Source organism: Benincasa hispida, chromosome 4 (assembly GCF_027475165.1).
Source record: "Benincasa hispida cultivar pf3 chromosome 4, pf3_genome.v1.1, whole genome shotgun sequence".
In the NCBI taxonomy this organism is placed as follows: domain Eukaryota; kingdom Viridiplantae; phylum Streptophyta; class Magnoliopsida; order Cucurbitales; family Cucurbitaceae; genus Benincasa; species Benincasa hispida.
The window spans coordinates 48,881,587-48,907,190 of NC_143481.1; the positions used below are offsets into that span (position 1 = coordinate 48,881,587).

General features: G+C 29.4%; 1 protein-coding gene across 1 annotated transcript; it reads right to left on the minus strand.

Moving 5' to 3' along the window:
- Positions 1-560: 560 nt before the first annotated feature.
- LOC120075590 (filament-like protein (DUF869)) lies at positions 561-6,131 on the minus strand. The gene is made up of 5 exons (XM_039029126.2): positions 5,666-6,131; positions 4,878-5,032; positions 3,211-3,433; positions 1,534-3,020; positions 561-1,212 (listed from the first exon to the last, which is right to left on the minus strand). The coding sequence occupies exons 2-5, from the start codon at positions 4,986-4,988 to the stop codon at positions 808-810; spliced, it is 2,226 nt and encodes a 741-aa protein (XP_038885054.1). The 5' UTR covers positions 4,989-5,032; positions 5,666-6,131; the 3' UTR covers positions 561-807.
- Between the last annotated feature and the right edge of the window lie 19,473 nt (positions 6,132-25,604).

A 25,604-nucleotide genomic window follows, 5' to 3' on the forward strand; every position in this document is an offset into this window, starting at 1 on the left:
GTACAACTCATCAGTTTTATTTTCATTGGTCAATTCATCAGTTTGATTAACATCAAACATTGTGATTTAAATTGATATAATTATTAAATTAAGATTTTAATTGGTACAGATCAGTTTTATTCTAACTTGTGGCCAATGAAGAGTGATCTGGATCAATATCAGAAGCTGTTAATACATAGTACAATTATGAAATTTTCCTTTCTTTTTTCTGAAAAGAGTTCACTGCTCTTGTACCCAGCTGGGTTGAATTAGTTTTCTAAATCATCTAATTTCAATAATTTGTCAATATTCTTATCTTTATCCTTTCCTTTCCCCATTTTTTGAGGATTTTTTTTTCAATTCTAATGGTAGAATATTTGCTGAAATTTCACTTGCATCATACAGTCTAAAATGTTTTTGAAATTTATAACTAAACACAGAACTTTTTCAAAAATAATTAGAAACAAATCAACTCCTTCAGATTATGAAAAACAGGCAACAATGGTAGTAAGAATCATAAAAAGGTCATTTCTATCTTTTTGAAAGTTTAGAGGGGAACAAAATTAAAAACAATGGCAAAATATTTCCCAGGAAGGGAGAAAAAAAATGTGGGGAAATTAAATAACCAGGCCAGAGGGTAAACAAAATTACTCTGGCCATTTTGTAGCTGGTTACAAATCTACAAAATCCATCCATGTGAAGATTGAAAACACTCATTTGCAACAAACAGCATTTAATCAGCAAATTCAAGATTCACAAGAACTAAGCTGTTTTACAGTCAATTTTGTGTACTGTACCATCATCTTTAGACACCCTATGCATTCCTGACTATATTTCTAGTTTTAACCCACTCTTGGTTCGAGAGAAAAACTTCGCAAAACCATTTCGGTTCTTTTCAGAATTGACAATATGATTTGCAATCAGAGACGATGAAGTTGAAGAAGATGAAGATGGGGGCGAGTCGTCTCCATTCTTACTCATTAATGGTTCAGAATTGTCATCAACTACTTTAGTATAGTCTGAATCTCTTTTGGGTGAAAGTGTCCCGTTTGAATGCTTGCATTGCTCCTCACCATCTGTAGTAATGTAAGATTCACTGGCTGTGAACTCCGGTAGATGTGTTGTATCAATAAGAAAATCTTCCAGTGCTGCTAGAGATTTAAGCTGATTCCCAAGAGAAGCAATTGTCTTTTGACACTCAGCAAGTTTCCCAGCAGCTACGGCTAGATCCTCCTGCAATGTTTACCCCAACACCATTATTAGTATTCAACTTCCTCAAATTATGCATTTCAAAAGATTATAGGTTAGACTATGCATTTCAATTAGACACAAATGAAAGTTCAACGACCAATTGGACACTTTCTAAAGTTCAAAGACCAAATAGACATAAGTTTGAAAGTTCAAGGAACTATTTGACACTCTTTAAGTGCAAAGACTAAATAGACATAAGTTGAAAATTTAGGGACTAAGCTTGTAATTAAGCACCATAATAAGTATTATATCAGAGAGAATATACAAGCGTAGTGTTAGTTAAGGCAAGCTATAAGTTTTTACCTGCTTTATCTTCAACTCATTTTTTGAGATTTCACTTTGTGATAGTTTTTCATCCTGTTTCAATCTTGAAAGCTCCTCTTCTAGTACCTGACACTTGACTGTCAATGCCAATGCTGAAGCCCTCTCTTTTTGAATATCAGATTCCAACATGTCAGCTTTTGCAGATATGGTCAGAGATTCTGCTTCCATACTTATAAGTTGAGACTCAATTCTTAATTTTGATTCATTTGCTATGGTGAGTTCATTCTGTAACTTTTCCAGTTTCATTTCTGTTTCCTTGAGTTGAAATTGTGAAATGTCAACAGATTTCTGACTCTGGGACAGAGCAGTCTCCAGTTCATCTTTCTCTGTCTCCAACTTCTTTAATTTCTCTCCCATTTCAATTTTCCCTGCTTCCATCTTCATTAACTTTTGCCCCAATTCGGATATCTCGGTCTCCATCTTCACTAACATTTGATTCACTTCAACTCTATCTACTTCCATCATCTCTAGCCTCTCTTCCATTTCATCCTTCTCCATTTCCATTTGTTTCAGCTTCTCTTCCAATTCAATCTTTGCTTCTTCCATCTCACCTAGCTTCTCTTCCATTAGTGATCTCTCATGCCGCAAGGTCTCAAGCTCAGTTCTTAGGGCATTTTCTTCAGCAGTAAGGCGAGGGGAAGCTTCTGATTCTTGATGACTCTTTCCTGTATCACATTCAGGTAACGAAGCAAGCCTTTCCATCTCGAGAAAATCATCCATGAGATCAAGTTCAAGAGAAGATGGAAGATTACTGTTAACAGTCTTTTCATTCCCAAGCTGATTGAGTTCTGCAAGTAAGGTTGATGCCCGTGGATATGAGCAACTAGGTTCACATTTGTTTCGTTCGGTTCTTCTTATTTCAATATCCACTGCATTAAGCTGCTCCCCATTATCTGATTGAGTGTCGGTAAGTGACTCAATAGAAATTGTCGAGGCAGCTATGGATTTGTGATCTAGCAATGATGGTTTGCATGACATAAACTTTAACCTGCGACACTCGGCCTCGAGCTTGGCCATTTTCTTTATGCTCTCAAGATGCTGCTTACTGGCTGTTTCAGCTGTTTGTGTACTCAAATCCCTCTCAATAGTCCTAGTTTCTAACTCCCTATATTGAGCATGAAGCTCATGCCTGAGGGCTGCATTCTCTCTTTTCAATGACTCAAGCATCTTGCCAAGGCTTGGATCAACTTGAGGAGATCCACATTTAGCAGCATCTGCTTTGCTCTGGAGCGCAAGGAGCTGCCTCTCAAGATCCACCTTGGTGGACTCCCATTCTCGGGTTTTTTCCTCCACCGCGTCATGAATCTTCTGCTCCTGTTCCTCCCTTGCCTGCCTAAGCTGCCTAACACATTCTTTGAGGGCCCCATCAAGGTGGCTCACTCGATCTTCCAATGCAGACTTTTGCTGAACCATAGTCCCAAGCTGCTGTTTTAGATGTCCAACTTCGTTTTCCGCCTTTTCCCATCCTAAATTCACATTACAATAAGCAGAATTCAATTAGATCTCGAGAAATAGAGGGGAGGGGGTGGAGAAGCTGCTATAATTTTGACTCTATAAAACCGTTTAGTTCAGTCATCAGATTCTATTTTGCATAAGAAGAGAATGCTGAATGTCTATGGAGGTACAACATGAACAAATTTATTTGTCCAATAATACCTGCAATAGCTTCTTCAGCAACTTTAGCATGCTGCTTTACCAAATCTTCTTTGGCCTTCACATTTAAAAGAGCAGCCGATAACCTATCGGATAGACTTTTCACACTATCATTGATCTCTTCTTGTTTTGGTGAATCATCATCAATGTCTTCTTCTTTACATATCGCTTTTGACGTTACTTCTGGAGACTGAGTCTCGTGATTAGGAGATGACTTGGCTGCATCCTGTATATCAATAATGATGGGTGTAAAGCCAAATCTTTGAATGCATAGCACAGTGTACAGTGTAATTATAACATAAAGTCCATTTTTCAACAGTGATACAACTTTCTATTCATTAACAGCAGCAAGAGTAACAGTGAACATCCAAAGTGGTTGGAACTGAGTGAGATGTTTCTCATCCCGCATGTAGATGGAATTTTTGGCTCAGAATCTTGATAATTAGCTTCAATCTATCAAGTTTGCATAATTTGTACTTAAATCGCATCAGAAACGGGGTTATGTAAATATGGAATTGTGTAACTTGTAGTTGGGTTTGTTAAATCACCAATCAACCGAAAAGCTTAAGCTTATGGGTTATGAAAATTTAATTATATCAATACTTCAAAACTCTTCCTCACTTGTGGTCTTTAAAATTTACATAAGGCTCAACATATACAAATCAATATGAATTAAGGAGAAAATGATATTACAGACGTTCGAACACATAACCACGATATGTTAGCTTTACAGTAAATTTAGTTATATCAATACTTAAACAGGTTTGGGGGTTTATAATTTGTAAAGAGTTAGTAAAGCATTAATCAATTTTAAGTTGAAGTTGATGCATTTAGGATTAGTTAACTCCGACCCTAGGATAACAAAATCATCTGCCAAACACAGGCTCAACTTCTCAGTCTACACAAATTTATCCCTCGGCCAAACACCTTCAGATGGTCAATAAATAACTTAGAGGGTATGTGTGTGTATAAGAAACAATCAAGTCTTCATGACAACTAATCCAAGGATAATCCAACTAATGAAGTTGTCTCATAGCAGTCGAGGAAAACGCTCTGCCTACAAGTTAAGAACTTAAAGATTTCTTCTCTCTTCTACAAGCAGCTCCATCAGAGAATTTCCTTGTCACCTAAGAACAAACATAAGCATTCTGATTCTTCTTTTGTCTCCACAGATTCAAAGGGCGGTGTAATGTGTTTAAATTTCTTTTTGTAACCAATAATAGAAACTCGTAGAGGAACATAACAATATTCTTAACCATGCCAAAACACTTATAGCTTGTCTAATTCGACATCGAGAGGAAATTCAATCGGTCAAATTCAAGGAAAAATGATACATATCTCAACTTCATGACATCAACTCATATAAAAGTTTTTACATGCCCTTTTCGCCTCAACAAATACAGAACTATTTCAACTTTCTTTTCATCCCCAATAGTCTGAAACATACAATCACCTGGCATATCATTCTTCATTAAAAGGATGAATCTCTCCAATAAAATTTACAAAAGACGTTCATAAAATCAAGTCCAAAAAAAAGCAACCATCATTCTATTTTACATAATACCATGATGTTTCTTGCAAATCCCTAGAAACTCAAAACAATTCGGGACACTATCAAGTAGTTGTCAGGTGATGTTTGAAATTGATGTTTTAAAGATTCATTCGTGTACCTGTTCATCGGAAAATCTCTCAGAATATGATGACATTGAACCAGAGCTTTCAGTTTCTCCTGGACTCTTATCAGATGACTTTCTCTTCCATGGCCATTTTCTTCTTTCCATTCTAACGTCTTATTTCCAAATTAGTCCACTGGTCAAAGCACCATCTAGGAGACATACACAGTTATTTAGAAACCCATTACAAATCCAAGCAAAAGAAAAAGTATACTGTAATTGCTTGTAGCTTATACGAGAATTTCAAGCAAAGTAGCAAAAAGGAAAAGAGAGAAAGCGAGGGAGCGATATTCACATCCTATCTAACAACACTAAAGTTTGTAGATAGAGAGATGATTTAGGCTTCCATTCTTTCAACTTTGCTTCAAATCCACCCCAAGATCATCCCACCCAACAACTAGTAAATGACAGAAAAGGGTTTCTGCTAAGCAAAAAATCCATCAATTTTCAAATATATATAGTAGGTGAAAGCTTCGAAATCCATCAATGGTTTAGAAAAAGAAGAAGCCATCAGAGAAAGATAAAAACAAGAAGGAAATTAGCAAAAAAAATCCTTCAAACATTGATGAAATAGTGGATATTTTCAATAGAAGTCGAAATAAAAGCGACCCATCAACAAAAGCCCACAAAGAAGAAAGAAGAGAAAGAGGGGAAAATCAACATAAACCCCCTCATTTCTGAGGTGGGTCAAGAGAAAAACAATAATAATTCAATGTTTCAACAGAGATTGTACAAGAAAATAATAGAAATCATCAGAATGAAGAAGACCCAGATGGAAATTTTACCTTTGACCAGAAGAAAAAAACACAAAATCGAGAGTTTGAACAAGAATCTGCACTGCAAAACAGTAAAAAAAAAAAATGGAATCCCAGGGAGAAGGGGTTTGGTTTTAAGAATTGGGGAAGAAGAAAGAAACTAAACTAAACGAACAGAACAGCCAAGCTCTGCAAAAATCTGTGGAATGTCTGAAGATATGCAGAAAAACAAACAAGGAATAGCAGATAATGAAGGGTTCTATTCTATTTCTTGTTTAATTTTAATTTGTTCTTCCACTTCTTTTCACAATGGTAGCTTTCAAAATATTGAAGGAAAAAAAAAAAGCTAAGGGAGAGAGAGAGCATGTGATTGGGGCATATGAAAGTGTGAAATTCAAGAATGGGGCCTTCAAAAGAAATTCAGTAGTCAGCTTTTTTTTTTTTTAATTAATCTGGAAAGAAAATTAAAAAAAAAAAAAAAAATCTTTAAAAAAAAAAAAGACAAATTTGTATTTGTTTTCGTTTGGTTTTATATATTTTGAAATATAGCTGCCGGTATTCCCGCCCATGAGTGAGAATCTGGGTTTCTGAATTATTCTTCTTTGGCCTTTTTCTTACTTGTTACTGTTCATAGAATTAAATCAAACCAAACAAATCTCATTTTCAAATTTGTTTCAATTCAAATCTTTCTAGAATTGTGATTTTATCTAATCAATTGGCTTTTTCTTGTTTTGATTTTATCTAATCAATTGGCTTTTTCTTGTTTTCTCTTTGTTCAGACCCTCAATTATATAATAATAAAAACACTACATGATTTTAATTACTATTAGAATAGCAATATAAACTTATATGAAAGTAAATAATTTTCAGTCATATTTTAGATTTTTTTAGTATTATAACGTTTTAGTTCATATTCTTAATTTTGTTTATCAATTTAGCATTAAATTTTTAGTATATAAAATAATTTAATTGATATATTTCAAATTTGTAACTAATCAATCTCTATGGTTAAAAAAAGGATTGTTGCATATATATAGCCATCAAACCCAAAAGTATTTACAAATATAGTCCAATATAAAAATAAAAAATAAAAAAATTGTAAATATAGCAAAATTTATATCCAACTCTTAAGAATATATTAGTGATAGACCATATCACTAATAAGAATCTATAAGCAATAGATTATATCACTAATAGGTCTAGGTTTTGTTATATCTGTACTTCTTTTAAAAAGTTATTATACAATTAATTATTAGCCTTAAAAGTGTTATTCATTGCAATTACCCTAAAAAAATAATGAAAATTGAATATTATTTTTTTATTTCTAACTATTTAGACTATGTAGCTTAAATATGTTTAGTTCCTAATTAGTTTATTGATCTATTATGCAAACAAAAAAAATGCAAATACTAACATTAATTTTCATGGTAGGAAATAAAATTTATATATTTTTAAATACATGAATAAATTGTGGCATGTTGAAGTTAAAGAACTAAATCGATAAACATTTGAAATAATTGAACCTAAACCATATAAAATAAAGTAGATGAATTAAATTGTTACTTTTATAAGAACTCATACTAAAAGTGATTTTTGATCCCTTATTGCAGTTTGGGAGAAGTTTATGATCTAATTTAATAGAGAATCTAAAAATATAATTTTGAAAATGAGAGTTGCCAATAAATCTAAAAACATAAGATTTAATAAATTTAAAAACATAAAATATAATTTAAATGGTCAAGCTAAGTCCTAAATTTGTATGTCCAGTTTAATTCCTCAATTTGAGTGTTTGTCTTGAGGGTGGATGAAGTAGATAATTTATGGTTGGGTAATCAAATTCTCAATTTCTTTAAAAAATTAATTGAAAATTTATCATTTGATTAACTCTAAACGTATGAATCGATTTTATTCTTTAAAAATATTATATTTTATTTTCTTTTTAAAAATATATAAAGTGGATAAATCAAATCTTTAATTTCAAACTTGATAATACGAAAATTATATTGATTAAACTATGATCCTTTCCTAGATGTTAGATGAATTAAATTTATAATTTTCCTGAAATTATATATTTTTAGTTATATCATTAATGCCTAAATTATGTTTTACATGAACAAAAAATGGTTTTCTTTTTTCTTTTTTTTTTTTTTTTTGCCAATGAAAAAAATCCCACAACCAACATGGACCATTTTTCTTTTATTCTAATAATTATGGGTGAGGATCGAGCATTATAACCTTGTTCATGGTAAAATCCTACCTAAGAAAACTTTCATGTGATGTGTATATTAACTATATTAAGCCAAAAATTAATGCAATGTAAATCAAGTTATTTTAGACAATGTTTGATGGCAATTTTACTTTTAATGTATATTTTTGGAATGTAGGCTTGTTTTCTCTTCTTTTTTTTTTTTTTTTTTTATTTTCCATGATTTCTACCCTCTTTTTTTTTTTTTTTTTATAAACATTTGAATTTAAATAAATTTCGATAAAAAAAAATAGTTTTCTAAACTTAGTTTAGATTTTGAAATTTTAGTTGAAAATTAGATAACAAGACAAATACGTTGATGAGTTCGTCATAATGACATTTTTGTATTGGTTTTTAGTACAGTCGTGGAGATGAAGAATCGAACCTTTAACATCTAGGGAGGAAGATCATGTTAATTATCATTAAACCATGTTCACTTTGATGATTTTGTATTGTTTTATGTATGTAGGAGAAACGAAGATACTTCTAATTCATATCTAGTAATTATTAGATGACATATAGATTTATCAAACAATTATCATGAGGCAATAACATTGTGGTAACTTCATTAAACAATTTTTTCAATGTTTATGTCAAACTCATTTCAATATTTCAAATTCATTACTTCATGTATATAATAAACAAAACATAAGGATTTATTTTAGTTTTTATATTGAGATAATATAATACTCCGATGGAATTGTTGCTGCCAAAATTTGGATGAGGCAAATACGTATTCAATATGTGGCAACAACAACGAATTTGTAATTTTAGATGAAGTAGATATGTACTCAATCCTCTCGTGACAACATCCAAAATTTGGATTAGGTAAATACATACATGATCCTTTCATACTTACAGTAGCAAGTATAAAAATCTAGGATGTGACTGGACTTACTTCCCTTAGACTCTTCAAGTACTTTCCTTCTATTTATAGAGTTTTCTTGATCTAACTCTCTCCTTTAAGATTTATGGGTCATCTCTTTGGCTAAAACCTCTTCGAGCCCATGCCACTTATTGCCTCCTCGCCCTATCTTACTTGAATTTTGATGTTTAGCCCAAAGCATTGTTGTTTCTCGTTATTTTATGTTTTTTGCCCTTAGTTCAAATCTGTCCATAACAAGAATGCACCAGAATTCTTCAAAAACAAAAAAATGCACATGAAAAGTAAAATTTATATTAATCGAAACATAAATCAATAAATAAGATATCGATAATATTTCATAGGTATCTCCATTCTTATTGTTTAAACTTTTTTTTACAAACTTTAACATTTTATAAATCTAAAAATTATAGTGTCATTTTACAAAGTTCAAAAATTAAATAAAAATCAAGTTGCAATCTCGAAGTTCAAAACATAAAATATGATCCCCACACACATCTACATAAAGTAAATAAACAAACATTATCAATTTCTTAATAAGTACGGAAGAGAACAACACATCTCTAAATTTTTTTTGGAGAATTGAATGATAATAGATACTTTATATATTATTTAAAAATTTAATTTTATTTAAATTTGTTCAAATAACTACAGTTCTATATGATATGTGAGAAAATCGAGTTGTTTAAAGTCATTTCCTTTATTCAAATATGTTATAGAATCTGACGGATTATCTCATGAAAATTATCGATAACACATAAATTGGTAAGGACATTCGTGAAAAATAAATTATTTGAAACTCGTATTAATAATGTTAATTAAAAAAGAAAAAAAAAAGCATGTAATAATTATTATCGAAAAGCGGGCAAGAGGAGCGTGTAAACATTGCCCGTCGAAAGCGAAATTTCAGCTCACAGTCACCTCGTAAATCAACGACTCTAATTAATTAGACAGCTAAATCCAAATTCAAATTTCAATTTGGTTAATTCAAATTTCAATTTGGTTAATTCAAATTTCAATTTGGTTAATTCAAATTTTAAAATTAATTTCAATAATTGATTTTAAATAAAGAAATAATAACGGAATCTTTTTTTTCTCTTTCTTTAATGCGAGATTTGAATTTATTGCTGCATTCAAGTTATAGTATAGCTTGAATAATTGGCTATTATTACTTATTTCTCATAAATATTGTTTTTCTTTTTATAAAATTCAGATTTTAACAATTAATTGTAATCCCGCGTGCTCTTTTACCTCATAATTGCATTGTTTTAATTTTAAGAATAAAACTCCCTTTTTCTTTTTTACCACTAATTTGGTTTGAGTATTTTTCTACGGCAAAAAGAATCAAATTTTTAGCTTCAAGATTATTAGTACCAATTAATTTTATGTCAATTGTATTGTATTCGTTTTAAATATAGCATTATAAATTATTTATATTGAATATTTAAATTTAAGAATAAAACTCTTTTCTTAGTAGTTAATCTCACCGACTTAATAATATCATTTTCTTATGGTAAACTTAAAAAATAGTAGATTGAGAGATTGTCATTCTTGTTTTTCTCTTAACTTTAAGGCTAACTAGTGAGTTGTTAATAAAATAATCGATCATTAGATTCATCGGGTGTTTTTTTTCAACGAATATTTTGTCATTCCTGAGCCAATTAAAATCGTTGATGTCTAATTACAAGTTCACATGGAGTTTTTAGAAAAGTCAAATTGTGTATTCTATTGATAAATTGAATAAGCTTTCAAAAGTAAACTAATTTAGACCATCTATTAAGATTCCATTCAAAGGTCGTTAATGCACAATTTTTACATGTGTGTAAAACTCTTTTTTAAGGAAGAGATTAGCACAATATCAAAGAAAGGTGCTTTTTGTATCAAGTGGTAGTAGCATATTTCATTAATATAAACAGTCTTTTCTCATCTTTTCTTATTCTTCTATTCTTTTATCTGCTTGTTTATGAAGAATTACTTGGTTATTTTCCTTAGTATCTTAACTTAGTTTTTTTTTTCCTTTGAGACTAATATTGTTATTTAAGTGCTTCCGATTAGGGGTGTCCATGAGTTGGTTGAAGGGTTTTTTGGACTAAATCCAATTGTTTGAGTTGTTAATTTCTTCGATCCAAATAACTCTTATTAAAAGATGAACTCAACATTTGGGTTGGGCTGGTTCGGGTTGATCGGATTATTTTTGTTTTAAAAGAAAGTAAGTTGTTAATATGTAAAAATTTGATTTAATTGTTTTCAAATATTGAATTAAGATTAACAACACAATTTCAATTTTTATAATGAATATTTTCTTTCCAAAGTACTAAAAAACTGTTTTTAGGAGTTGCTGGAGAACAAATTATCCAAAAAAAAAAAAAAAAAAAGATCAAACTTAAATAAATATATGTATATATGATTGTATCATAAGTAAAAAAATATACATTGTAAAGTTAATAATAAGTACGAGTTGGTTCGGATCATTTTAGGTAAACCCATGAACCAACTTAACCCATAAAAATTTCATTTATTTGAACCCAACCTAACCCAAATGAGTTGATAACCCAACCCAAATTGTATGGGTTGGGTTGGGTTAATCGATTCTTTCGGGTCATCAAGTTTTTTGAACACCCCTACTTCCGAAATTAACACATCAATATCAGATAGTATGTCAAAACGCGCATAAATAATTAACATATGTTACAACCAACTATGAAATTAGAAATTCAATTCTCCAAACCCACATATTGTAAAACAAAAAGAGATGGTCTAAATTGGTTTAACTATGAAAGTTTAAGATTTTAATTGGTACAACTATTAGTTTAAAACCAATTTACTGTTGCGACTCATTAAGTTTAAGGATATAGTTGATATTTATCTAATACTTAATTAATTATATTTCTATATACCTGGTTGTGTTTATCCTATAGTTCAACTGACTTAAAATTTGTATAATTAAAGTTAGAAGTTTGATTCTCTACCTAATGATCATCTTTTGTAATAAGTAGACTCATGATATGGATTAATAGATGTTCATACACTTATCCGATGAAAGGTTTTTTGTTATAACAGTTTTCTATTTTTAGCTTTCTGTTTCCAGCTTGCTGAATTGTAGTAAGAGTGGGTTGCTATTTTTTCTCCTTTATTTTCGTGGATGTAGTTTAGCTACTATTTAAGCTTAACAGCATTATCAATAAAAGACAGTTTGTTGTGCAATTCTTTTTTGTTCTCAACATTCTGGTATCAGAGCCAAGGTGGTTTTGATTTTTCAAAGCAACAGTCTTTGAAACTCTGCAGCAAAATGACTACGGAAGGAAATAAGAATGAAGGAAGTTTTGTACAGCCGAAAATTCCACGTTTCGATGGTCATTATGATCATTGGAGCATGTTGATGGAAAACTTCCTTCGATCCAAGGAATACTGGGAGTTGGTCGAACCTGGATATGTTGAACCAGCTAGCGAATTGTTGCAAACAGAAGCCCAGCAAAAGAAAAATGATGAGATGAAGCTGAAAGACTTGAAAGTAAAGAATTATCTCTTTCAAGCCATTGATCGTACAGTTTTAGAAACCATTCTCAAGAAGAACACTTCTAAAGAAATATGGAATGCAATGAAGAAAAAGTTTGAAGGCAATGCAAGGGTCAAGAGGTCTCATCTACAAGCTCTTCGTAGAGAATTTGTAAACTAAGTGCTCATTACCCTTCTTTTGATACCCTTTTGGTTGCTCTACATAAACATCTTCAGTTAACTCACCATGGAGAAAAGCTGACTTAACATCAAGCTGAAAAATATTCCAATCCTTTTGTGCAGCTAGAGCAATAATCATTCTTACTGTATCCATCCTTGCCACTGGTGCAAAAACTTCTGTGTAGTCTACTCCATATTGTTGAGAGTAGCCTTTAGCAACCAATCGAGCCTTGTACTTATCAATTTTTCCGTGCTCATTGTATTTGGTTTTGTAGACCCACTTTACTCCAATCCTTTTAGCTCCAATTGGTAGTTCAACAAGTGTCCACGTTTTGTTCTTTTCAATGGATCTGATTTCATTGTCCATGGCCAGCCTCCAATTTCCATCCTGTATAGCATCTTCAAAATACAATGGATCAGTTGATATCCCTAGTGCACAAAGCTTTATACGGATTAAAACAAGCTCCACGTGCTTGGTTTAGTCGAATTGAAACACATTTCATCAATGAAGGATTTCAAAGGTGCGATAGCGAACAAACATTATTCACCAAGAGAAGTTTGGAAGGAAAAATTATCATTGTAAGTGTGTATGTTGATGATTTAATTTTTACTGGTGATGATGAAACTATGATGATTGATTTTAAAAATTCCATGTTGCGTGAATTCGATATGACCGATTTGGGAAAAATGCGATTCTTTCTTGGGATTGAGGTGTTACAACAGTCTTCTGGATTTTTTATATGTCAAAGAAAATATGCATTGGAGGTTTTGAAAAGGTTTGGCATGCTGGAAAGTAACTCTGTGAACAGCCCAATTGTTCCTAGTTCCAAATTGAGTAAAGCTGGAAATGGGGTCCCTGTTGATGATACATATTACAAAAAATTGGTGGGAAGTTTAATGTATCTTACTGCCACAAGACCCGATATGATGTTTGCTACTTGCCTTATAAGTAGGTACATGGAAAAACCAATGGAAGATCATCTTCAAGCAGCTAAAAGAATACTTCGGTACTTAAAAGGGACTGTGAACTATGGAATTCATTACATAAAAGGAGGAAATGCTGGATTATTGGCATATACAGATAGTGACTATGCTGGAGATTTGGAAGATCGAAAAAGTACATCTGGGTATGTATTTTTAATGAGTTCAGGTGCTGTTTCGTGGTGTTCAAAAATACAACCTATTGTGACCTTATCAACTACAGAAGCTGAGTTTGTAGCTGCTGCAATTTGTGCTTGTCAAAGAGTTTGGGTGAGGAAAATTTTGAAGAAGTTGGGCCATCCAGATGAAAGTTGCATTACCATATTGTGTGACAATAGTTCAACCATCAAGCTGTCAAAAAATCCAGTTATGCACGGTCGAAGCAAGCATATTGATGTGAGGTTTCATTTTCTAAGAAATCTTACAAAAGATGGTGTAGCTGAATTGGTTCATTGTGGAAGCCAAGATCAAGTGGCAGACATTATGACCAAACCCTTAAAGTTAGAAGTTTTTCAGAAGCTTCGAAGGTTGCTGGGAGTATGTGAATTTTCAGAGGAAAACTAATTGCTTCTGAGCATTTAGTTTAAGGGAGAGAATGAAAGGTTTTTTGTTATAACAGTTTTATATTTTTAGCTTTCTGTTTCCACCTTGCTGAATTGTAGTAAGAGTGGGTTGCTATTTTTTCTCCTTTATTTTCGTAGATGTAGTTTAGCTATTATATAAGCTTAAGACAGTTTGTTGTGCAATTCTTTTTTGTTCTCAACATCCGAAAGGCTTTGTTGATTCACTACGTGATAATTTTGTCGAAAAAGATCAAAATAATGTATGTATTTCACTCGAGCCTTGTGACAAAAGGGAGTCGGTGTGGCGTAAAGTGAAGATTGAGGGAAGTAGAGAAAAATTCCCTTATGATGTAACATAGATGGGGTGATCTTAAAATCACTTGGCTAAACACAATTTTTTTTAGGATTTGAAACTTGGATTGAATTTTTTAAAATATTCTATAGAAAGTAAATAAAGAAAATTACACGTATAAGTAACATTTATAAATTTTATTTTCAAAAATTAAAAACTTAAAATTAACGTCTTATTTTGTTTATTTTTGTTTTGAAAAATTGTAATGGATGGCAATTTTAAAATAATATTTTAGATTTCACATCAGCCGATCTCTCATCGCCAGGAGGACTCTTCCTCCGAAGAATGTAGACTCCATTGATTAACCCTACGGAAGATCCTCTTCAATCATCCCCATTCCTGTTATTAAACCAAAGTATGAAGTTCAAATAGCCAAATAGATAGTAATCAAATATCTGATAATTATAAAATTGTTAAAATATGATAAAAAATTTAGATAGTATCCAAACATCAATCAGATAGAAATCAATATTATTGAAAATTAGATAGCAATCGATGTCAAATAACAATCAAACAGTAATCAGATACAAAATAAATATAATTGACAATCAACAATCGAATAGCAATCAAATAACAAACATTATCAAAAGTATTTAGTATAATTAAGAATATATATCAGATAGTAATCAATAAGAAATCATATAGCAATTAGTATCACCGACAATTTGTAAAAGATAGTAATCAGACATCAACTAAATAACAATTGATATTATTAACAATCAATATCAAATAGTAATTAAACAATTATCGCATAACAATCGGTATCATTGGCAATCCAATCACAATTAGACAATAATAGATAGAAAATCAACATGATTAACAATCAATACAATATAACAATAAGATAGTAATTTGATAGCAATAAGTATCAAATAGTAATCATTATCAAATAACAATTAGTAATCAAGCAACAATCAGATAATAATTGATATTTAGATAACACTTAACATAAAATAATAGTAAGTATCAAATAGAAATCAAATAACAATGATGTTGAGAAGGATGTGGTGGAAGCATTTGAACGATGTTATTTAAATGTTGGATTCCATCTCTAGCTAGTATTCTGAACTCTACATCTATATTAATGCCCAAGGTATGTTTTAGAAAATGTCAAGTTGTTACATATTTACCATCAAATAAAAATCAGATAACAATCACAAAGTATTTAGTATACAATAACTATTAAATGACAATAAGATGGAAATAAAAAAAAATTGTTCAATATCAAATAGCAAGGTCAGTCATAAATAGTTTTATGTCGATTATATTATGTTGTTTTGAATAGTATGGTAGTGGTATGGTATGTTTATGTTTCATATATTAGTAAACTAATATATTTACATATCAATTTGAGTTATAAGTAATTTTAGTATCATATAATAATCAGACAACAGTTAATATTATTGGCAATCAGATAACAATCAATATAAAATAACAATTAGACAATAATAGATAGTAAATCAGTATCATCAATAATTAATATAAAATAGCAACCATTATCAAATTGGCAAAAAAGTTAAGGTCGTTAGATAACAATCACTATAATCTACAATCAAATAATAATCAATATTAATAGCAATCAAACAATAATTAGATAGCAAATATTATCATTGGCAATCAGCATAAGATAACGATCATATAGTAATTAGATAGCAATCGGTATTATTGGTAATTAGGTGATAATCAAAGGACAATTGAACAATCATGCATTTTTAACCATGAGGACATTTTGATCATCCGATTATTTTTCTTGGGTTGGGCTTGTTACTTTTGTCATCCTGCAAACCTTAAGTTGTTGGGCTATGGATTTTATTTTCATTTTATGTTTTGCCATATGTGCAAGTGGTCCTTTCGTTTTTTGTCTTTAAAAATTAAGTTTATAAACACTAATTTCACCTACAAATTTATTTATTTTGTTATTCACTTTATATTGTTGTTTTAAAAAATCAAGTCGTTATTTCAAAATAAAAAATAGTTTTAAAAAATTTGTTTTCATTTTTAGGATTGGCTAAATTATTCAACTGTTCCTTTAAGAAATACGAAAACTATAATTTAAATATAAGAGAAAATTGTTATCAACTTATGGAAAGCAATCTAAAAAGTTATTAAGACGGGATTTTGATTTCAAAGTAATTTTAAATCAGCACTTGCATTTTAGAATTTTGTGTAGTAAAAAAAAGTAAAATACATAATATTTTGAAAATTCATTATTTGTAAAATGTATATTAGGAAAAAGAAAAAAAAAATCAAAGGATAGTAGGATACCACTCTGTCACCATCTCAGAGGCCCAATAGTTTCTCTCCAACTAACTTATCCACAGCTTATCAGTCCTATTTCTTCATTAGAATATTTTGGCTAAATTACACAAAACACCCCTCAACATTATCTTTATTTTTAAATATGACTTTGAAAATTTTCAACAACTTTTTTTTTTTAAAAAAAAAAAATTAGATTAAAATGGTTGGTACTCTGTTTGAAAAATACGTATAACTTTAAAAGCTTCATTATTATCTTTAATCTTTAAAAAAATATATATATTTAAAACTTACTTTTAGTATACGTATAAAAACGATTATTTGCACCTTGTAGATCGTCTTCCTCTTACGTTTTTCTCTCTCTCATCCACTTCAATATAGGACAACATTTTTCCATTTCTCATCTTTTTTTCTTCATTTATTTCAATACCTTTCTTTATTGCGTTATTTCATTCATCGATCTCTAAAACTTCCATCGTCTCTCTTTATTTTTTCTCTTATTAAATATCATAACATTAAAGAAATAGGAGGATCTCTCTCAGCTCCGAATATATGCCCAAATGTAAATATATAAAAAGAAAAATATTTGAGTGCATTCCGGGCTGCACTCATCTTTGTGTAGTTTATCCAACTGTCCAATCATAAATTATCTCATGGCAACTTTTTTTAATAATATTTTTTTTCATTTGTGATTGAAGAGAATGCATGAAGATGCATGCAAATTAGGTTGTATCCAAAGAAATTTTAACACTAAAAAAGTCAATTATTTTGAAGTTCTCTTAAGTTGGAAAAGAACTAATTTGAAAACAACTCATACACAAGTATACACATATATATAATTGGACGAGGAAGTGATAGATTGTAAATAAACGAGTTCGTCCCATACTAAAAAAAAGGACATTTTTTAAAGATATTAATGTAATTTGGTATGTTTTAACTTCTTTCTTTTAGTTTAATGGTATTAATACAATTTCTGAAAATTCATAAGTATCTTTTAAACAAAGTATTAACAATTTTCATCTAAACTTTTAACGGTAGGATATTTTCAAACATTTTTTTTAGTTAAAAAATGTGTTATTGAAACTTTTAAAATTTCTGAATATAATCTATAATTTAATCCAATATATTTTTTAATATCAAATCAAAGTTTCATAATTTCCATTTTATCATTATTAATACAAACAAATATTTTTTTGTGACTAATTTAATGATGTAACACTCAATTCCAATTTTTAATTTGGCTTTTAATCTGCATCTTTCTCTTATTTAATTACCATTTAATCTCTCTCTTTTTTAGTTCCTCTTTTTTTTCTTCTTCTTTTTTTTAAAGGCAAAAAAAACTCTGTATTGCGGATGCAAAATAAAAGTGCAACTGAGATTATGGATACAGTTTGCTTTGAGTTGAAGTTATTTTCTGACTTGTGGATTGTATGGGAATAAAATAATAAGCTATTTAGGTAGAAAAGTAATTTAAAAAAAAAAAATCAAAGGAAAGGTTTTGGGTCTATTTATACAGGCAGTGGGTCACATTCATATAATATTTGCTTCAATAATGAATATACCAAGGCACTCAATATTGAATTAGGTTTCCTTTATATCAATTTCTTTTCTTTTTTTTTTTTTTTCCATTTTTGTTGGGATTAGAAAAAAAAAAAGAGTGAGATAGAGAAAACTTTAAATAAAACAGTAACGTATTAGGTTTTTGAAACCTTTTGTTGTTGAAATACCATTTTAATTCTACTTCGAGACTTGTTCAATTTAATGTCTATAGACTTTCAATAAATCTCAATATATATATATATTGGGGGAGGGGATGGTAAGAAAATCTTTTCCACTTCTTCCTAATTTCCGTGTAAATGTGAATCTGATTTAATATAATTTTTTAAATAAAATTTAAGGGATTTTAAAAAATAAAAAAATAAGAGAAAAATATTTACGTAAATAGCAAATTTTAATTATACTTGGGATAGACATTATTACCAATGTCTATCACATACATCTACCAGTGATAGAACACACTCATAAAAGTCTATCGGTTATAGAAACTGATAGAAGTTTGTTATTATCAGAGACTGATAGAAGTCTGTCAGTATCTATCAATGATAAAAACCGATAGATGTCTATCATTGATACTATCAGTGATAGAAATTTATACAAATCTATCATTGATTGAGGTTGATAGAAATCTATCAATATCTATGGATGTTTTTTTTCCTGCTATTTCTATAAATAGGTTGACAGTTTTTTATCTGTGAAAATTTCTCTAAAATGTATCGATTTAATTTGTTATATTTTTTTCTCTAGATCATAATCAATAGGACTTTTCTTCTCAATATGTACCCAATGAATTATGATATCTCTTTCTTTAGAGATCAATAATTCCTTGCAAGATATTTGTTCTCCAAGAATAATAATTATATATATATAGGCAAAAAAAGAAGAGCAAGAGGGCTAGGAATAGGGGGGCAAGAGACAACAGAAGATTCACCATATGAAGAGCAATATGGGAGGATGGAGCCATAAGGTCCTTGCATACCAATTATTGAAAGTTGCTTCAATCTTTTTCATTTACATCCAAATCATTGATGTTGCTATAAAGTCAAGGGACCAATACTTTTTATGATTTCTTTCAAAAAAAAAAAATTCTATTGTAAAATTGCAAATTAAGTCGAATTTGAGACATGTGTTTTTTGGTTTCTTAACTTTTAAAAGTGTTTAATATACTTTTGAACTTTCGAGTTTGTATATAGCATGTTCTTGAAAGTTTAAAGACGTATGTACCTTTTAACTAATTTCAACTTTCTGTTTGATGAGTCTATTAGTATTTGATTTTTTTTTTTAAATGAAAAATCTATGAGATATAAATTTAAATTTGGAATCCTAAACGTTCAGTATTTTATTTAGAAAATTTTTAAATATTAAAAGATATTGAATACATTTAAGACCTATTAAATAGAAAGTTGAAAAATATAGAGATCTATTAGACACAAAATTGAAAGATGTAGGACTTATTAAACAATTTTTAAAGTTCAATGACCTATTTAATACAAAATTAAAAGTTCAAAGATGTGTTAGATACTTTTAAAATTTAAGTATTTGATAGATACAAACCTCAAAGTTAAGAGACTAAACTTATAATTAAGAAAAAAAATAAAAAATCAATAATAAAAAATACATTTATGTCTTTAGGTTTTGAATTCATTTTCTATTTGGTCCCAACGTTTCAAAGTGTTACATTTAGACCTTGTTTCGTAATCATTTGGTTTTTTGTTTTAGAAAATTAAGCTTATAGACACTACTCTCACTTCCAAATTTCTTCATTTGTTATCTCTCTTTTACCAATTATTTCAAAACTAAGCCAAATTTTAAAACTAGAAAAAATGGCTTTTAAAAATTATTTTTTCCCTCAAATTTTGGCTAAGAATTCAACCATTATACTCAACAAAGATGCAACTCATTGTAAGAAATGGGAAGAAAATAAACTTAATTTTCAAAATAAAAAAACAAAAATAGAATGAACCAAACAAGGCCTTAGTCCTTAATTTTTTAGTTTTGTTTCAATTTAGTCCATAAGTTTTAAAATGATATAATTTTACAATAATTCTTTGTGCATCCCAAGATACACCTATTGTTGGGTTGTATGTCTTAAAACTCGCAGTTTGTAAGTATTAAAGAATATGTAAATTGTACATGTTAAAGCCTAAATCCAATAAAGTAACGAACATCTGGCTATGGTGGATCAAGTTTAAGTATATAGCCAAAACAGTCTATAAGTATAAAAATAGGGTTGGATATCTTATCTTGGGGGACACTATGGATGCGGCCCACTTTATATTTGATACAAACGATGTGGTCCTGAAATCATTCATGTAGAGACATGCGAGTGAGGGGATTATTTGCAAAAGATGTTTGTATAATATTAGACCACGAAATAATCACTTTTCTTTATAATACCATTTACCGTTAAAACCGACTATTTCAATTCGATGATCTAAGGTAACTCGATATTAATCTCGAACTAACTATGAACTCTTGTTTAGTCGGGATTATCCTTTAATCTGCATGGATGAGAGTGGCTCAACAACATCGGCTCAATAAGCCTCTCATTTAGGGGTGAGGTCGAGTAAATAGTTGGGGACATAGTCCTACAATATGGAATTCACTCTTAACCGATTTCAGGGTTAGTAGATAGTAAGGGTGGAAATAGTTCGGCTCGGTTTGGTTTGATGGTCAAACCGAACTTAATCGAATTCTCTAATATGTGAAATCGAACCTATTTATTGGTTCAAATTGAACTGAACCGAACCGCATATATGCAATTCTGTTCGGTATTAAATTCGATTTTGGTATTTTTTAAAAAAATTATATTATATTTTTTTAATTTAAAATGGTTCGTTTTAAATTCAATTTTGTTCTTTAAATTAAAAACATTTCGGTTTAAAATTCGGTTTTAGATATATATATATATATATATATATTAGTTAAAAACGGTTTGATTCGGTTTCAAATTCAGTTTTGAAAATGAAACCGAACCGAACCAAATTAATTCGATTTCAAAATTTCTTCAAATCGGACTGAACCACATTTTTTTGTTTCACTGAGTTTTCGGTTCGGTTTTTAGAAACGGTTTGGTTTTTGCGGTTTGAATGACCACCCTTAGTAGGTAAGTTATTCCCTTTACTGACTCCTAGTCTTGAAGTAAGACCACAAATCAATTGTTCGTTAGTGGATCAATTGAGACTTAAGAACCAAGATGTATTATAGGGGTAGAACGGTAATTTTGACTCAGTTGTAAATACAAACAACTTGTGAATGATTGATTTACTAATGTGGTTAAATCAAGTGGACAAAAATATATCTACAATGAGGAGAGTGCAACTACTGGGTTTTAGTGGAATGATCCGATAGTTAACGAATGTCGGTTAATTCGGTTAAAACAGTTTAGACAATTAATATATGATCCTTGGAGCTCATGATCTATAGGCCCATTAGGTCCCCTACTAGTTCATAAACGGACTAAACCTTAGAATAGTGTGATGAGAGTTTTTGAAGCGTTCAAATTCGATTTACAAAATTATTAATTATATGCGATATAATTAAACGTTTAGTTATCGAATTAAACAAATTGGAAAATTAAAAATATTTAAATATCATATACATGAATAAGGATTCATGTTTTTGGATAGATTTTTTAATTAATTTAATATTTGATATTAAATTATTTTGATTAATTAAATTCTTTAGTTAATCATTTAAAATTAATTTGTTGAATTAATTTTATTGAAAATAAAATTTTGATTTTATGAAATTAAAATTGAAAATTGATTTTCACATTTTAAATATGTGTTTTTGTGAAAAAAATGCTTATTAAAATTGAAAATTACTTTTAAATAAGAGAAAGTGGTTTTGCCCTGTTTTCTCCACTTATAATCCCACTTAGATTTTATGTGTTTGGTGTCATTTAATTATGCAATGGGACTGCATGTAAAATTAGAATAAAAACACAAGTTTATTCAGATGAGAGGGTTCGTGCGATTTGAATTCTTGAAGAAATAATTGTTCTCTCAAGTTCTTCACCGATCACTAAAAATTTCTCCAAAATTTCCTAAAATTCATTCTCGTTTTGGATTTTACCATCCAATCTAAGGACCAAGATGATAATAGGAAAGATCTCATAGTGCTCTACAAACATTGGAGAGAAGAATCGAGTTGTAGATTGAAACTAATTGGAGGATTCTTCAAAAGTATTGTTTCTGAAATCCTAAATGAAATTTCAAACCTAATATGCTTGTAATCTAAAATTAATGTAGTTAGAGTGTTAAAGATCCTAATTGCTTTCGCATTTTAATTGTCAACATCATCAATTGATATCCGAACATATTTTTAGTATATTTTTTTTAATCAAATATACATTGTTTTCTTCTTCCAAGCTTCTTGTTGAATATTACTTATATTTATCAAGGACAATAATTTTTAGATTTTTTCATAAATTATTCTTACCTATGTAGATCTTGAAAAAAAAATTAATTTGCGAAATTTGTACCGCGAGAAACTTCCCTTATATACTTCTTTTAATTATAATAATAAACAACATAAATAATAAAGAGAACTGAAAAAGTAAATTGAGTCAGACTTTTGTGTAAAATAATATACTATTAAATTATTGGGATAGGAATTAGAAAAAATTAGAATAATTGTATAATTAGATGTATTTATTTAGGCAATATATGTACTAAACCCTTTTCATTAGCTATCCATCATATTTTCCCAAATTAAAATAAGGGCTTTTTACACTAATAGCATAAAGTCACTGTATATTTCATGAATAGCCTAATGGGCTAATATATTTCATAAAAGTGAAGCCCAAAAGTCATATTCACCCCTACCTTATTTCCACCGTCTTCCATCTGAAAAAATGGAGAAAAGTGGGGGTTTTTTAACCCTAAAAAAGTGGTAATTCTGTGTATATATGTTAGTATGTTATTTTGACATATACTAATGTGTATAGCAGTTATGATTTGTATAATGATTTGATGCAGTAACAAGTAGTATATTAAGCATATAATATGATGTATAAATAGTGTATTGATATGTTTTCTGTAAATGGTAGCTTGAAATCGAGACTTATATTTCATATATCAGTCAGTATATTTATGATTTTACAGAATTTTGAATTGAATTTTGGCTAATACACATTTAATATATTCGTCTAAAGTACATGTGGATATTTGTTCGTGATACTGTTATATATATTGGTATTTACGAATTATACATAATTTTTAAATGTATATGGGCTAAGATACAATTATTGATCTAAGTTATTCGTGTAAAGATTATGCGGCTATTCATTCATTATAATGTTATTTCATCTGTTTTTTCTTTTAAGCGTAGTGGGTATTTTATGATTAAGAACGGTATTTAATTATGATATACACCAGTGTGTTATGTAATGTTCTGGTGCAATACGAAGATGGTTCGTGTGAAGCTTCCTGGAGACCACAGTGATAGGTGCAAAAGCTACTAAAATAAATAGGAACACTGGAGTTATCTTTAGTGAAATAATGTAAAATTATAAATATGACATATAATGAAATATCGAAGAAACAGCCGATCATTTGGACGGTAGAGTTGTCCTAACAAATTACTAAAATTATGTGATATATCCCATATTAGTTCAAGGATAAAATAATAATAATTAAATAAAAACCCAAAACATTAATTACAATATATATATTAATTAATGATTATTCCAAAAAACTGGGTTAATTGGAAAGGTAAGGAAGTTTTTAAAAGAAATTAGAAAAAAGGATATCTCTCTCTCTTAAACTTCCGTTATCCTTCTGTCATTTTTTTTTTTTAAATTTAATTTAATTCCTTTAAAGTTTAAACTAATTATTTTTAGTATTGAAATGACACGATCTTATTTTTTTTAAATACATTTTTTTTCTTTTTCTAAAAAAAAAAAATATGGATAAAAATGTATTTTTTAAAAAATATTTATATTTTTAGCCATTCAATTTTGATCTCTAAATTTTATAATGTACAACTTTATCCTTAAGATTTCAATTTTGCTTCGATTTAGTCTTTACACTTTTAACTAGAGATGATCAATTTTTCTATGGGGACGGGGCTCTGTGCGGCCTCGCCCCGATTCCTCGATTAGGCGGGGAATGGGGGAGGGAGTGGGAAAAAAAATTCCCCATCCCCACCCCCAACCCCAGACCCACCCCGTTCCTCGTCCCCGCCCAATTAGCTTTTACATATTTATTTAGTATAGTTATCTAATGTTACGTTATTATTATTATTATATAAATATTACATTTAAATTTCAAATTTGATTATTTATTGGAAAAAATAATGAATATGTTTAAATTTGGATTATATATGTGAATAGTTTGATTTACATTTATTTCTTTCTACTAAAAAAATTAATTAACTTTTTTAGGCCAAAATTTGAGTAATTTATTTTTAAATTTAAATTGTCATATAAAACTAATCATAACAAACAATTTAGTGATAAAGTTAATTATTTAATAAAATTTACTCACATTAATGATTTAAACTAATTGACATTTTACAATAAAGAAAAATAACGGGAAAAAATTCCCTACGGAAAACCAAAATCTTTGTTAATTATAAAAAGTACATGTTTATACCAATAAGATGACCTTGGACTTGGAGCATCTAATCCAAAATCTTGATAATTTTGATGGAAACTATAGTCTAGAATCTTAACTTCAATTTTTACTCACTTTCCATCTTTAGTACTAATGCCTATCACTTTATTTAGAATAAGTATAATTAATTTTAAGTTATATTTCTCATCACCATTGAAATTAATTTATTGACATTTATGTCAAAGATTAAACATGAATATTTAGTGAAAAAATCGAGGTTAAAAGTGTAAATATTGAAACTTAAAGACTAAATTGAAGTAAAATTGAAATCTTAAGGATAAAATTATCACATTATACAAATATAAAAATTTTGAAAAAATTCATGGATAAAAATGTATTTTTTCAAAAAAAATATTATGTCATTTCAACACTAAAAATAATTAGGATGAGTACATCTCTGTTAAGAGACGCATTCCACGAAAGGACAAAAAATCAACCCCATTTTCTTAATTTTTTTTTTTTTTAAACTACACTTTTCTTCTAATTTCTTTTAAAGACTTCCTTACCTTTCCAATTAACCCGAAAAAAGTCATACCCTTTAATTCTGTCCCATTTTTTGAATAATATTTAATGAGAAATAACATGAAAAATTAATAAGAGAGAGAATTAACCATAAGGTTAAATTTGTTTTAAAATTATGAAAACAATCTAGTTATGGAACATATATCAAAATTAGAGCGACATTTTACAAATGTCTATCTAAATCTTTGTTGACATAAACCTCTTTGGTAATGGGCCGTTAAGGTTCTGCGTTGTTGGGCTTTTGGTGCCCCAAAAGGCCCATTAAATATATGGACTGAGTTCTGGCCCAGTCCCTGTCTGTCTACTTCACTGACA